The following is a 14,413-nucleotide window of genomic DNA, read 5'->3' as shown; positions in this document are numbered from 1 at the left end:
CATTAATACTAAATATAAACTCTGAAGCTGGTTAATGTTAAACTCTGTAATCTGTAAATATCTCTCACCTGCAGACTTAAAATATATGTCAAAAATGTTCCACATTTGCCCTTCATTCATGAACAAGAAAAAAGTACATATCGGTCTGCATATGTTGTTAAAAAATTCCCCACTCACAGTCATATAGCATATATGAAGGGGTTCCTCATTCCTTATTTTGCCACCCACATATATATACATATACATACATAACCTTTTATATAAAAACCGAATTTTTACATTTTAACACTTATCAGACATATCTTCATATATTTAAAGCACTGATGTCTTACCAGATATTCTATTTGTCTGCACAATATAATTTGAACAGATCAAAACAAAACTCACACATCACTCCGTCTTCTTCTTCTTCTTCTTCTTCTTCTTTAACGGCGGTTGGCATCCAGCTTAATGGTGCATTACCGCCACCTTCTGTTCCGGAGTGTGGATCAGTCAGTAGGTTTACAGTATAATCAATAATATCCAGGTAGAGGAGAAGAGAAAAAAAAAAGAAAGAAAAAAAAGAAGGGGGAAACCCTTTATATCCTATAATAAAGCCCAGTATCCTTTAAAAAACCCAACAATTCTCTCACCTGTCATTCATACTAAGTACTGTTTTTAAAGTGAGTTTCTGCACCCCTTGTTCTTTAAATCTGTTATCCATTATCCCCCTCTCCCTCTGATATTTCCTGCATTGTATTATTACACTCCGTGGGGATACAGCCGTACATGTGCTCTTATTGTCGTAAATATCTACCGTACCGCGACTGCGGGTGTCGCATGTGTTATTCGCTCGTCTTCCTCCAGGAGGCGCGGAATGATTCTGGGATTCCTGAAACCATCACAAGTTTGAATAGCGATTGTCAGTGTTATTTGATAGTAATATTAGTGCATGAAAGATAAAATGAAATAAACACACGACTTCTGTTGCTTTCTATGATTAGGTCTACACTGTTAATTTGTTAATGAACCTGATGAAAGTGAAAGAAGTAGTCAAACACATCATGACTTCATACTAAAAAAGCCTGGTCAATGTATACAATATTTAAATCTATTTGAATGTAGGTAAATAAAATGCTAATAATGAACTGACACATTATTCACAGTAATAATATAAAGAAAGAAGTATGTCAGTGATATTATTTAAATTTTTACACTTTATGCGACTACACAAGGAGCATCGCAATCAATTTGGCACAAGAGTCAACAAATGTGTCCAGTAAGGCCAAAAAAAGTTTGAAGACTGGAAAGCACCTCAAAGAGATCCTGATGTTTGTAATTAATGTTGCAATTTACAACAAAGAAATCTAAGAACTCAAAATTAAACTCAAATTGAGGAAATAGTTTAATGACTGATGCAATGAGATTCAGGCAGACGAGCAATGATTATGTCAGATATCAATAACAAATTTATTAAGTAACAATGTACAATTATAAAGACAACAATTGAATCAAATATGGATATTGTACAAATATGTTTAAACAAAAATATTTATAATGGTGATAATATCATAATGAGCATGACCGGTCAAATGCTACGGTTGCAAAGATAGATAAATAGATAGATGAGGTGTGGTTTGGACACCTTTAAAACCTTTAAGAGAATATCACCAATCTTACATAATCTCATATCTGCAGAGATGGAAACAGACACCAACTCGATCTTTCAGCACAGAAGAGACACATTTGGAAATAAGCCAACATAGAGCATATAGTAAAATATATATAAATGATTAAAGAAATCAATAACATGTAAAAGAGTAATAAGATAGCATAATGAATATGATGATTAATGATGATTAAATGAATACATAGCTATCAATGACTAGAATTCATAAAGAAGAGATTAATAAGACTCATTAAAAGTAATAATTATTAATTATAATTATTAATAGAAAAAAAGACATTAATCAAAAGAATAAAGTTAAATATAAATAATTTTGCATACACTGATTGTAGGCTTTTGTTACACTTACTCTCTATTTTTATAGAGGGTTTCAAACAAACATTCAAATAAATAAATTAAATGGAAAAGTGTGAATACATATGTTGTTCCCCAACAAAACGCCTCTTCAAATCTTGCGGCATTTCTAATGTGACAAATACGTGCAATTTATCAATATTCTTCTAAATGTTCACTCTTTTTAACTAATAGAATGAAGAGAATTGTTTTGTGGCCACGAATAATTGGGAACAAATGCAATTGAATAAGTACATGATTTTTTTTTTTTTTTTTTTTTACGTGAATGATGATCATTTCTATACATTTATTTTATCTGAATCTCACATTATTTACCTGAAAGAACTAGATCTGAGGATAACATGTGTTCAGTGTGTTTTTAAATATAAATTGCTAGAGTTTTTGATCAAGTGAAACTCCCTCCTGAGTACAGTGCGGCTTCTCCCCAGTATGAACTCATTCATGTGATTTCAGGAGAGAAACTCTTGTCACAAGAATAATAAACTGTTATATAAAACACAGTTTTAATTGTTTCTCTGCTTGTTGTCCTGTAAATCCTATTTTTTTCCAAGCTTATGACTTAGTGCAGCAGGACTTTACAGCCCATAGTAAATAATGCAAATGATCAAAAGTTTGTTTATAATTTAATTTCAGCTTCTATTTTTTTTCTGGTGAACTGAAGCTTTAGTACTTTATTGTTCTTAAGAAGTCAACAATAAAGGATAAAATTAACTCCAGACTCTTTGTATGATTACATACCTGGTAATTTGGGTTGATTTTACAATAATGCTGTACATCCCAAACATATTTATCACAGTATTAAGATAAAATGTTTAAACACATTAATGTGATTGAAACTACTTAACTCATTTTCTGTGTTCATTAAATCTATCAATCAAGACAATGTCACACAACTGTATGAAAAAATTGACTCAAATGCAGAGGGAATTGATTTAGTAGTTTATTAAATGTCCATAGAGACAAATCTGTTCAACAGAAATGATCAAGTTGATTTGCAGCTGAGTTACCTGGGCTGAAGAATTAAATGATGGAATTGCAGAAAGATGCCAGAGCCAGAGTCTATAGCTTTGAAAGCATGAGATCCCACCCTCCCTTCAGAGTGCTCTTCAAAGATACGCCTCCTTCAAAACACATAAACATGCACAACATTCGGATAGAAAGTTATGGGTTGCCATCTTGTAATCACGGCTGAAATGGCGTGAATGCAGAATAATCTTGTTTTGGTTTAGGAGGAACTGTAAAAGGCGGCTGCTGTTTGTTTGTGGAGCTCAGTGACTATCTGTCTACATCTCTGCACAGCCTGAGGAACACACTGATGACGTGATGTTTGCACAAGCAGTTGCGCGAAGGTATGGAAATACATATGCTGACTGGCAGATAAGGCATTGTATCATTGGACCGACTGGAAGAACATTTTTTGGTCCTGAGACTTTCACAGATGAGATTTTATATACAGTACAGTCCAAAAGTTTGGAACCACTAAGATTTTTAATGTTTTTAAAAGAAGTTTCGTCTGCTCACCAAGGCTACATTTATTTAATTAAAAATACAGTAAAAAAACAGTAATATTGTGAAATATTATTACAATTTAAAATAACTGTTTTCTATTTGAATATATTTCACAAAGTAATCTATTCCTGTGATGGCAAAGCTGAATTTTCAGCATCATTACTCCAGTCTTCAGTGTCACATGATCCTTCAGAAATCATTCTAATATGCTGATCTGCTGCTCAAGAAACACTTAATGTGTACAATTGTACAAAATATTTGTGTACAATATTTTTTTTTTTTCAAAAGAACAGTGTTTATCTGAAATCTAATCTTTTGTAACATTATAAATGTCTTTACTGCCACTTTTGATTGATTTAATGCATCCTTGCTGAATAAAAGTATTCATTTCTTTAATTTCTTTTCAAAAAAATAAAAATAAAAATTCTTACTGACCCCAAGCTTTGTATTTCAGATAAATGCTGTTCTTTTGAACTTTCTATTCATCAAGGAATCCTGAAAAAAAAAGTACACAACTGTTTTCAACAACATGAAAATAATAATAAATGTTTCTTGAGCAGCAGATCAGCATATTAGAATGATTTCTGAAGGATCATGTGACACTGAAGACTGGAGTAACGATGCTGAAAATTCAGCTTTGCATCACAGGAATAAATTACTTTGTCAAATATATTTAAATAGTACACAGTTATTTTAAATTGTAATAATATTTCACAATATTACTGTTTTTTACTGTATTTTTAATTAAATAAATGTAGCCTTGGTGAGCAGACGAAACTTCTTTTAAAAACATTAAAAATCTTAGTAGTTCCAAACTTTTGGACTGTACTGTATATATATATATATATATATATATATACACACACGTTTTAATATTTAGAGCATTTCTATAATTGATTGTTATCAGGATGTGAAGAGAGTTTCAAACAGTAGAATTGTCAAAAGTACCGACTTCGGTACCAAGTTGTTACTGAAATTTTAAAAATGTGATGCTTTGAGCGCTGTTGAGCGGATTCGTAAACACATCTGATTGGCCACTGGGTAGACGTGCTCATTAGATATGTCTGTGATTGGCTTCAGTGATCAATGTTTCAAAAACGCTGTAAATAGTTATCATTGCATCTTCACCGAGCGCTTACACAGATACACACGGGATAAATTAATAAAGCAGAGTAGTGACACGTAACCTGGCAAGTATCTTCATTCACCATCTTGCAACACAGACCTCCTTGCTAAAACACACATATGTGGGAGATGCGGAATGGATAAAAATAACTTGAATAAGCCCATTAATGTTTGAGTCATGCTCTTAAAGGACTATGTTTTATTTCCTCTTTCCATATTGTGAATAATAAATGTGTAACATTTTAATTTGCTTGTTACACAATGGAGCCTAACTTATAGTAATAATTATTTGACGTAGCCTTTTTTTACACTCAGAATTATTCCTTGGCATCCTCACGTACTAAACTGCATTTTTTAATTGTTTGCATGCTGGAGGTACGCTATTATGTCGTATTCAGAGTGTTGTTAACATCGAATCTAGCTGGTGAGAGAAAATGGCACTATCAAAGAGTCTAAAGAGGAAAGTTGATAGTGAAAATAGGGCATACAAAGAAGAATGGAAAGACAACAATGAGTTTATCCTACCTAGTTTTGTGAATGCAAAGCCGGTGTGTCTTATCTGCAACGAAGTTGTCGCTGTTTTCAAATAATATAATACCGACACCGGACGCGAGTGGCACGACGTTACAAAAGATAATAGAATCCATTATAATGATATTGTCTACACTGGATGTGGCACGGCGCGGTGCGACACAACACATTACATTCCTGACAGTAAACGGATTCCCCGTTCTGTTTCTGATGTAGTCCAAGTGCTTTGCAACAGTTGGTTTGTCGCATTCAGTGTAGACAGCTTTTAGCTGTTGCGCCGTGTCTGGTGTAGACATGTTGATAATATTAGATGTCACCACGAGACGAAGATCTACTTCAGAACCGGCCGCAATTAAAATCTGGCTGTGGGCGCGGGCCAGATATTATTGCTGGCAGCCGCCTGTGGCCTACCACTGATCTAGATGATATTGTGCTTTTAGGACAAACTCAATATTTTATCTCACAGAATTCACTTGAATGTATTTGACACGAAAACGAATGTTGATTACTTGTAACATTTTTTCATATGAGTGTGAAGGCCTGATAAATGTCTAAAACTCTTCCCGCACTGAGTACAGTAGTACGGCTTCTCTCCAGTGTGAACTCGCTCATGTGATTTCAGGTTTCCAGACAGAGTGAAACTCTTGTCACAATATGAGCACTTGTAAGGTTTTTCTCCAGTATGAATTCTTTGGTGCTGTTTCAAATTGTCAGCTGTAGTAAAGCTCTTCCCACAGTCCAAACACACATGATCTTTCACTTTATTGTGTGCTTTCTGGTGAAGTTTAAAATGATCCAGCCTGGAATAACCCTTTCCACAGAAAGAACACACATAAGGTCTCTCATCTGAATGAACTTTCAGGTGTGCTTTTAAATTGGATGATGAAATAAAATCTTTACCACACTGATCACAGTTAAATGGTTTTTCTCCAGAGTGAAGGAGCAGATGATATCTGAGACCTGATTCACCAGCATAACTCTTTCCACACTGAGTGCATGTAAACGGTTTTTCTCCAGTGTGAATTCTTATGTGTCTGTTAAGGTTTCGTTCATTTTGGAATCTCTTTCCACACTGTGAGCAGGTGTGCAGCTTTTTGGCTTTTGCTCCTTGAGTTTTGAAGTCATGTTTCTCCTCCACTTCATTCAGTTTGTGTTTTTGCTCCATCACCTCCATCTGGTCTAAAATAAACATATTAGATAGTATGAATCACTTCAAAACTTAAAAATTCAAGTTAGCATTTCTAATGCAAAGACAAGCAAGAGATCAGGGGTGTATTCTAGAAAGCAGGTTGTGTGACATACCCGGATATGTTTAAGGGTAAGTAAGTGGATAACCTCAACTTTCAGATCCAGAGCAGGATCTGTTCCAGGGTTAGTTTACTTTAGAGCTATGAGCACATGCGTCACCTTATGATGAGGCTCCAGTGGGCATGACAGATTGCTCACAATATTTGATATGTATTTATATGTATATTTATACTAGGGGCTGTTGAATGCTCAAATCTGATTGGTTGATCAACGTTCTAAGGTGTGCAATTATTTTCAGGGAAACACACTGGTAAAGTAGTTCTAGGCAGGTCTTGACTGCATTACAGTTCCATATCACTTCGCCAAAGGATTTCAGTTATTTCAAAAGGTCCTTACAGCCTATAACAGCAAAAGAAACAAAACCCACAACGACACCGACCAAGCAAATAAATATAGTAAACTAAAGGATGAAAACAACAAATTAGTGTCATAGTTTTTTCCGCAAAATACGTTTTGTGTCCTGAAAGCGCATCCTCTCTCTCTCTTTCAACGTACACATGCACTGTATAACGTTAGTACGCACAGAAAGGTTTTGTCTTGAAATACACCATCGAAACAGTGTCTTGAGGTGTGGTAACCGTAGTATAAGCAGAATAATTGTCTCCGGGCCATTAAATTTTTAGAAAATAATGCATACCTGAGGTGTTCCTAAGAATTTAACGGCCCGGAGTCAATTATTCCTTACATATAGCACTATTAAAACAAGGTAATATTTTTTTTTTCAAGGTATATTTGTATATAGAAAATTTGCATTTCACGCATTGTTGCTCTGCATTCAGATGTTTTTATTTTTGCAACAGGATGTTTTATATGCTACAATTTTACTTCTATAATAAAAAAGATATGATATATCTTACCTTTCAAGCAATGTTGAAGCTAAATGACTAAACTTATACATCCATGTTATCTTTGCAAGCACAGACTGCTATGTAGTTTAATTAGTCTTTCTTTTATTATATAATTAGCATCCAACAAATAATATAGTTCTTATTCACCATGATTAAAGATTATTAAACGAAAAGATTGAAAATTTATTGCACAACCACCAAATAGGTGGCGATATGGACTATATATAAATAGCCATTAAACAAAAGAAGAAAGTAGTAGTAGTATGGAGCGCTTTTTCTTAGCATCCATCTCCATGGTGACTCGTTGATTCGTCACTTTGTTTATATTGTCTTGTGTGTTAACTCTGAACATATTCTGGGTTGGCTAAACTTACTCCTGGATGTGTTTTTGGAACCAGCATTACTCGATTAAGCAAGGTTTGGGTTAATTGACCGAGAGTTCAGGGTATGTTTGACTGTAAGATAATCTTGCTTTCTGGGAAACCCCCAGGTAACTGTTAGTGTCAAATATCGGAAATTTGATGTGGCAAAGGTTAGTTCTGTCATTCACTTGTTAATATGATTAAAATTTAGATGAAAAATGGTAGAAACAAGGTTATGATTTAGATGCATTACTGTATCATTTATCATTCATATGCTGCTTATTGAACAAATAGAACACCAACCTATTTGTTCCTCGGTATCTTCATGTTTTATTCTGGATGGTTCTGGATCACTCATGTCTTCAATCTCCTCTTTAATAAACTCCATCTTTAACAGTCACACAGATTTCAGCTGCTACACCTGGAGTTTGTCCTTCTCTTGTAGGATGATGTGAATATTCCCAGTATTTATGGGCAAATTTTTGTGGGAGGGACATCAGATCTGCGAAATTCAAAAAGAAGTTACTGAATTTATACTGGAACACTTGTTTTAATACTTGTTTTCCTAGTTTCCACCTAATTCATTATGGTTATGTCTGAGATCTTCTGTAAAGTGGAACATTAAACTAATTTTATTGGGGTAAACACCTGAAACAGAGTCTGTGAAAAACCCTCTGTCAACATATTATATTACACTCTATTAATAAACCAGGACACACAACGATTTCATTCATTCATTTTCATTCATTTCTTTATTTAACCAGGTTAAAAAACTCATTGAGATTAAAATCTCTTTTACAAGAGTGACCTGGCCAAGAAAGCAGCAGCAATAACATACAAATACACATCAAGACAAAAAAAAAAAAAAAAAAAATCTGTTAAAAGTAACTTAAACTCATTTAGTGATGGAAACACAGTCAGCTTTAAGACATTTTGTAAGGTATTCCAAACAGTGGAAGCATTATATTTAAAACCTTTTTTAACTAGCTCTGTTCGAAACTCGAGGAACTTTAAGATATAACAAATTGTTTGATCGATGATTGTAACAAACATTTGTGTTTGAAAAGCTGAGAGACAAGTAAGATGGAGCCAGACCACAGATAGACTTATAAATAAAACAATACCAAATATAGCTGCGAGCAGCGATGGCGGGCCCAAGCCCGGTGGCACCGCCACCCCGGTGGCTTCAGGGCAACTGTGCACAGCGGGCAATAGGCACTTAAAACGGTTAAACATCAAAGGACTATGTCAAATTCACTCCACATTTACTGCACTACAAGGTGCCACTATAGAGCCCCTCCTCCCTGCCCATTTTCAAAGGATTACATGTGCCAAGTTTTAACATTATTCTGATGAATTTTGAAGCAAATCAGGTAAAAATAAGAGGGTGATCTCAATGTATGCTGAAAGTGACACATTTTCTGCTTCCAGTTGGTGGCGCTATGACTTTGAATCACAATAGTCACATCCATGTGATCAGCCTTGTACAACGAAGACTAAGCCGAAGTTTCATCAAAATCAATTAATGTATGCAGAAGTTATAACACTTTGTTTCCCTTTTCTTGCCATAAATTCGTTGCCTCGCCACGGCCAAACCGTTTGAGATATCCAAAATCCGTTTGCAATTAAACAACTTCAATGTGTTAGCAACAAGTTAAAAAAAGCTTGGTGTAAATTGGATAAACCCTGTAGGAGTAGTAGTATAAAATTCATAGCCTGTTTTTTCAAAAAATTAACATTCAAACCAAAATAGCTGACTTCCTGTTGGTCGGAGCTAATGAATGTAAATTAGAAAATTGTCCGGCTTGATGAGAACAATATGTGTACCAAGTTTGGTGACTGTAGGAAAAACAAACCCCCCCACTTTTGTCAAAAGGTGGCGCTACTGAGCCCCTCCACCACGCCCATTTCTATGGCTTTGTCCATGTCTACTGGTTGACAATATTGATGTGTGTGTCGAGTTTCATGCAATTTGAAGCATGTTAAGAGCCTCAAAAACACTCAAGAATATTATTACAGTTTGACCTGTTGCCATGGCAACAATATTTCAAATATCAAAAATCCTGTCATAGGTCTACATCTGCTGTGTATTGACATTACACTGATGAAGTTTGAAGCAAATCAGGTAAAAATAAGAGGGTGATCTCAAAACATTTCAAAAAGTGATACACTTCCTGCTGCCAGTTGGTGGCGCTATAACTTTGACTCACAATAGTCACATACATGTGATCAGACTCCTATAACGAACACACTTGTGAAGTTTCATAAAGATCAATATATGTATGCAGACGTTATAACTAGGGGTGTGACGAGACCAGTATCTCACGAGACGAGACGAGACTCGAGATTGAGTTCACGAGACGAGACAAGATGGCGAAATACATGACTAGAAAAAATATTCTGCAGGTGTATTTGAAATGTTTTAACTAATCATTTTGTAATGAATGTCATTTCAGTTCTACTTTCTGAGACTGAATTATCATATGCAGTAAAAGACAACAATACTCAAGTAATGTAAAAGGTTTTGCCACTAACTCAACTGACTGACTTCCCTCCTGTATGATTTCAGTCTCTTCAGATCTTACTGTACATGAATTATGAGCTTCTACAGCTTTTGACGTACTAACTGAACTCCTTTCCACAATCTGATCACAGAAATAAAAACAGTATAAATAAAAATGGTAACACTTTACAATAAGGTCTCATTTATTAACATTAATGTATTAACCAACATCAACTAACAACAAGCAATATATTTGCTACAGTATTTATTAATCTTTGTTAGTTGATAAAAATAGTCATTCATTGTTAGTTCATGATAGTTCACAGTGCATTAACTAATGTTAACAAATGAAACCTTATTGTTTGTACTAGTAAATAATAAGAAGAGAAAACTGTTATTTATTTTTATGGTAACACTTTACAATAAGTGCAACCATAATCGCACTCTCTCAATATTCAAAGATCAAATAAGACCAAATTTTTCTTTGATACAGAGCTGAGAGATGGTTACAACTACACTGCCCAGCCTAAAATAGCTTTCATATTGAGAGATATCTGTATTCATCAGTGAGCCGCTTTCAAAATGCGGGGTATTGAAATCACGTTTGAATGCGCGCGCGCGTTTACTTTCACTTTTAAACGGTCGCGCGTACTCTGTAAATATGGAGCGGCGGCGACCGTTATCCAACTGAATTAAATGTTGTTTTTTTATTTAAATACAAAGCAAAACGACAGTGGAGGCATAATGTAAACGTAGCGGTGGCATATTCTTTCCTAATCATCCTAACACTCTGTCATGGCAACATCACGAGACTACTTTTCGCCTCGACGAGAAATCTCGTCACAGTTTAGTCTCGCGAGATCTCGTCACACCCCTAGTTATAACACATTTCCTGTTTCCTTTTTCTCGCCATAAATTCGTTGCCTCGCCACGGACAAACCGTTCGAGATATCAAAAATCCCCTGGCAATTTTTAATCATCAGTGTCTTGACTTCATGCTGACCGAGTTTGGTGGCGATCGGATTAATCGTCTAGGAGGAGTATATCAAATTCCAGAGCATGCGTTTTTCAAACAACCCTTAATAGCTGACTTCCTGTTGGCGTGACGTTTAACTTAGAGCACGAAAGTTGTTCGGCCCGATGAGGTCTATATGTGTACCGAGTTTCAGACTAATACGTGCAAGCGTGTTTAATATATGGACCAAATTTTCAGACCTTTTTCAAGGGGGCGCTGTTGAGCCCCCCTGCCACGCCCGGGTACCAGCTTCTGCCCGGCCCTGTTGGCCGCGGATTCCAATGTGTGTGCCAATTTTCAAGAGTTTTTGAGCATGTTAAGGCCCCCAAAAAGCCCCGGAAGACGGAAAAAAAAAAAAAAAAAAAAAAAAAAAAAAAAAAATAATAATAATCCTTAGAAAAACAAGAGGGCCCTGCGCGAATTTTCGCTTGGGCCCTAATTAAAAGTTCGAGTATACAAAGATGGCAACTCAGCCTTGTCATATAAAGTGCAATGATGTGCTTGATAGCTATAACCAGTAATAAAACGTAAAGCACTATGATAAACAGTGTCAAGTTTTTTTTAAATAATGTACTGGGGCAGTCATGTAAAGCAGATCTCCGTAATCCAATAGTAGTAAAAAGGTTGCAAATACCAAATATTTCCTTGCACTAAAAGGAAATAAAGTTTTGTTTCTGAAATAAAAACCCAGTTTAAGCTTAAGAAAGTAATTTATCAATGTGCGGCTTAAAGGTTAATCGATTATCAAATAAAATACCCAGGTACTTATAACTCGCAACACATTCTATTTTTGCTCCCTGAGAAGATATTATATCAGGAACATTACTTGATAGAGCTTTAGAATTTGAAAAAAATCATTAGCTTAGTTTTATCTATATTTAAAACTAGTTTAAGTTGACATAGACGAGATTGAACAATATCAAACACTGACTGTAAATAATGAAGAGCTTGTGAAGCTGATGAAGCACAGCAATAAATGGCAGTGTCATCTGCATAAAAATGGTACATAGCATTGGGAATGTTATCACAAATATTATTTATATACAGAGAAAATAAAATGGGTCCCAAAACAGACCCCTGAGGGACACCTTTAGTGACTGACAGAACAGATGAAGTACAACCCTTTAAAAACACACACTGTGTTCTCGCTGAAAGGTAGTTTGCAAACCATTTGATAGCATTATCTGAGAAACCAACAATGGAAAGTCTTTTTAAAAGGATGTCGTGATCAACTGTGTCAAAAGCCTTCGATAAATCAAGAAAAAGAGCTGAACAAATTTGTTTACAGTCTAAAGCATTTATAATATCACTAAACACTTTCATGGCAGCAGTAACAGTGCTATGCTGCTTTCTGAAACCAGACTGAAAAGGAGATGGAATATTATTTATTTCCAAAAAGGTTTTTAACTAATTTACTAATTTCTCCAGAAGCTTAGATAAAACACAAAAAGTGGAGAAACAAAAGCTGACTTCCAGATCTTTGGGAGTTTGGATTGAGAAATAGAAAGGTTAAATAAATAAGTCAGTGGTTCAGCAATAAAATCAGCTGCTAGCTTTAAATAAAATGGTTCTAGCTTATCGGGCCCTGCAGACTTATTTGGGTCCAACTGACTCAGGACTTTATGGACCTGAGAAACAGAGAACTGGGTAAGTTCAAATTTTTGTGTAGTTAATTTACATGGAGCATCAACTGAGGGTACGGTAAGAGAATTAGTCATAGAACAGTTTAGAGACTGAGATTCAAATAAAGAACCTGAAGATATAAAATGCTCATTTAAACTATCTAAAATAACAGACTTCTCTGTAGTCAGGTGATCATTTTTAGTAATAATTTTATTAACCTCCATATTATCAGCTCGAGACAGTGACTTGATTGTTTTCCAAAATTTAACTGGATTATTTAAATTTTGTGATGTTTCAAATAGGTAAAAATGTGATTTGGCTTTTTTTTTTTTTTTTTTTTTTTATCTGGGGGGAAGTACAAAGATTTCTCAACTTTCTAAACTGAAGCCAGTCCAATTCAACTTTGGTGCTTCTAGCTTTGGCCCAAGCTGCATTCCTGTCCTGCAGAAGCCTAGTTAGCTCCGATGTGAACCATGGGTTATTTTGTGCCTTCACTCTTATTTTACACATTGGTGCATGCTTATTTACCAGGTGCATAAAACTACTATGGAAAAAAATTCCATGCTATCTCAACATCATTTATTAAAGTAATATGACTCCAGTCAAAAAGATACAAATCATGATGAAATGCTTGATCTACAAAATGTTTTCTATTTCGTGTAAAAAGAATTTGAGGTCTAAGTTTTAGACGATTTTCATTACATTAATACTAAATATAAACTCTGGAGCTGGTTACTGTTAATCTGTAAATATCTCTCACCTGCAGACTAAAAATGTATGTCAAAAATATTCCATATTTGCCCTTCATTCATGAACAAAAAAGTACATATAGGTCTGCATATGTTGTTAAAAAAAATTCCCTACTCACAGTAATATAGCATTAGGGTTCAGTGTGGCAAAATAAGGGACACCCATTTATATAACTGCCTATAGTTTAAAAACACACACAGACTTAATATTTTTAAAAAACTGATATCTTACCAGATATTCTATTTGTCTGCACAATATAATTTGAACAAATCAAATCAAAACAAAACTCACACAACACTCCGTGGAGATACAGCCGTACATGTGCTCTTATTGTCGTGAACATCTACCGTACTGCGCCTGCGGGTGTCGCATGTGTTATTCGCTCATCTTCCTCCAGGAGGCGCTGAATGATTTTGAGATTCCTGAAACCATTACAAGTTATTATAGCGATTGTCAGTGTTATTTGATAGTAATATTAGAGCATGAAAGATGAAATAGAAACACGACTTCTGTTGCTTTCTCTGTTAGGTCTACACTGTTAATTTGCTAATGAACCTGATGAAAGTGAAAGAGGTAAAGTTAGTCAATAACATCATGACATAAAGAAAGCCTGGTCAATGTATATATTTAAATTTATTTGAATGTAGGTAAAACATTTGAATAAAATGCAAATAATGAACTAACAGATTACTCACAGTAATCATATAAAGAAAGAAATACGTCAGTCAAATATATATATATATTTTTTAATTTTATGCTTGATTTAATGCTACAGTTGTAGATAGATATAGATAAATAGATAGACGAGGTGTGGTTTTC

General features: G+C 34.8%; 1 protein-coding gene and 1 pseudogene across 9 annotated transcripts in view; both read right to left on the bottom strand.

The window, feature by feature from the left end:
• Positions 1-14,413, bottom strand: part of LOC125248609 (gastrula zinc finger protein XlCGF52.1-like) — a 244,508-nt gene that overhangs the window by 11,644 nt on the left and 218,451 nt on the right. For 2 of the 9 annotated variants that reach the window (XM_048160617.1, XM_048160622.1), the window contains exons 1-2: positions 13,886-14,030; positions 8,007-8,205 (exon numbers count right to left, since the gene is read on the bottom strand). The exons of 1 other annotated variant lie outside the window; for it this stretch is intronic. Coding sequence is in view for 4 of the 8 variants with exons in the window: in XM_048160622.1 (XP_048016579.1) it covers positions 8,007-8,091 (85 nt within the window). In the remaining 4 variants the exon portion in view is untranslated. 6 more of the 9 variants (XM_048160623.1, XM_048160618.1, XM_048160620.1 and 3 more) reach the window with 6 other exon arrangements.
• The window catches only part of LOC125248716, a 551,526-nt pseudogene that overhangs the window by 459,953 nt on the left and 77,160 nt on the right, over positions 1-14,413 (bottom strand).

The sequence above is a fragment of the Megalobrama amblycephala genome, linkage group LG16, assembly GCF_018812025.1.
Source record: "Megalobrama amblycephala isolate DHTTF-2021 linkage group LG16, ASM1881202v1, whole genome shotgun sequence".
Taxonomy (NCBI): Eukaryota; Metazoa; Chordata; class Actinopteri; order Cypriniformes; family Xenocyprididae; genus Megalobrama; species Megalobrama amblycephala.
Note: the sequence above shows the minus strand (reverse complement) of the source record. Positions and strands in the feature narration are given on the sequence as shown.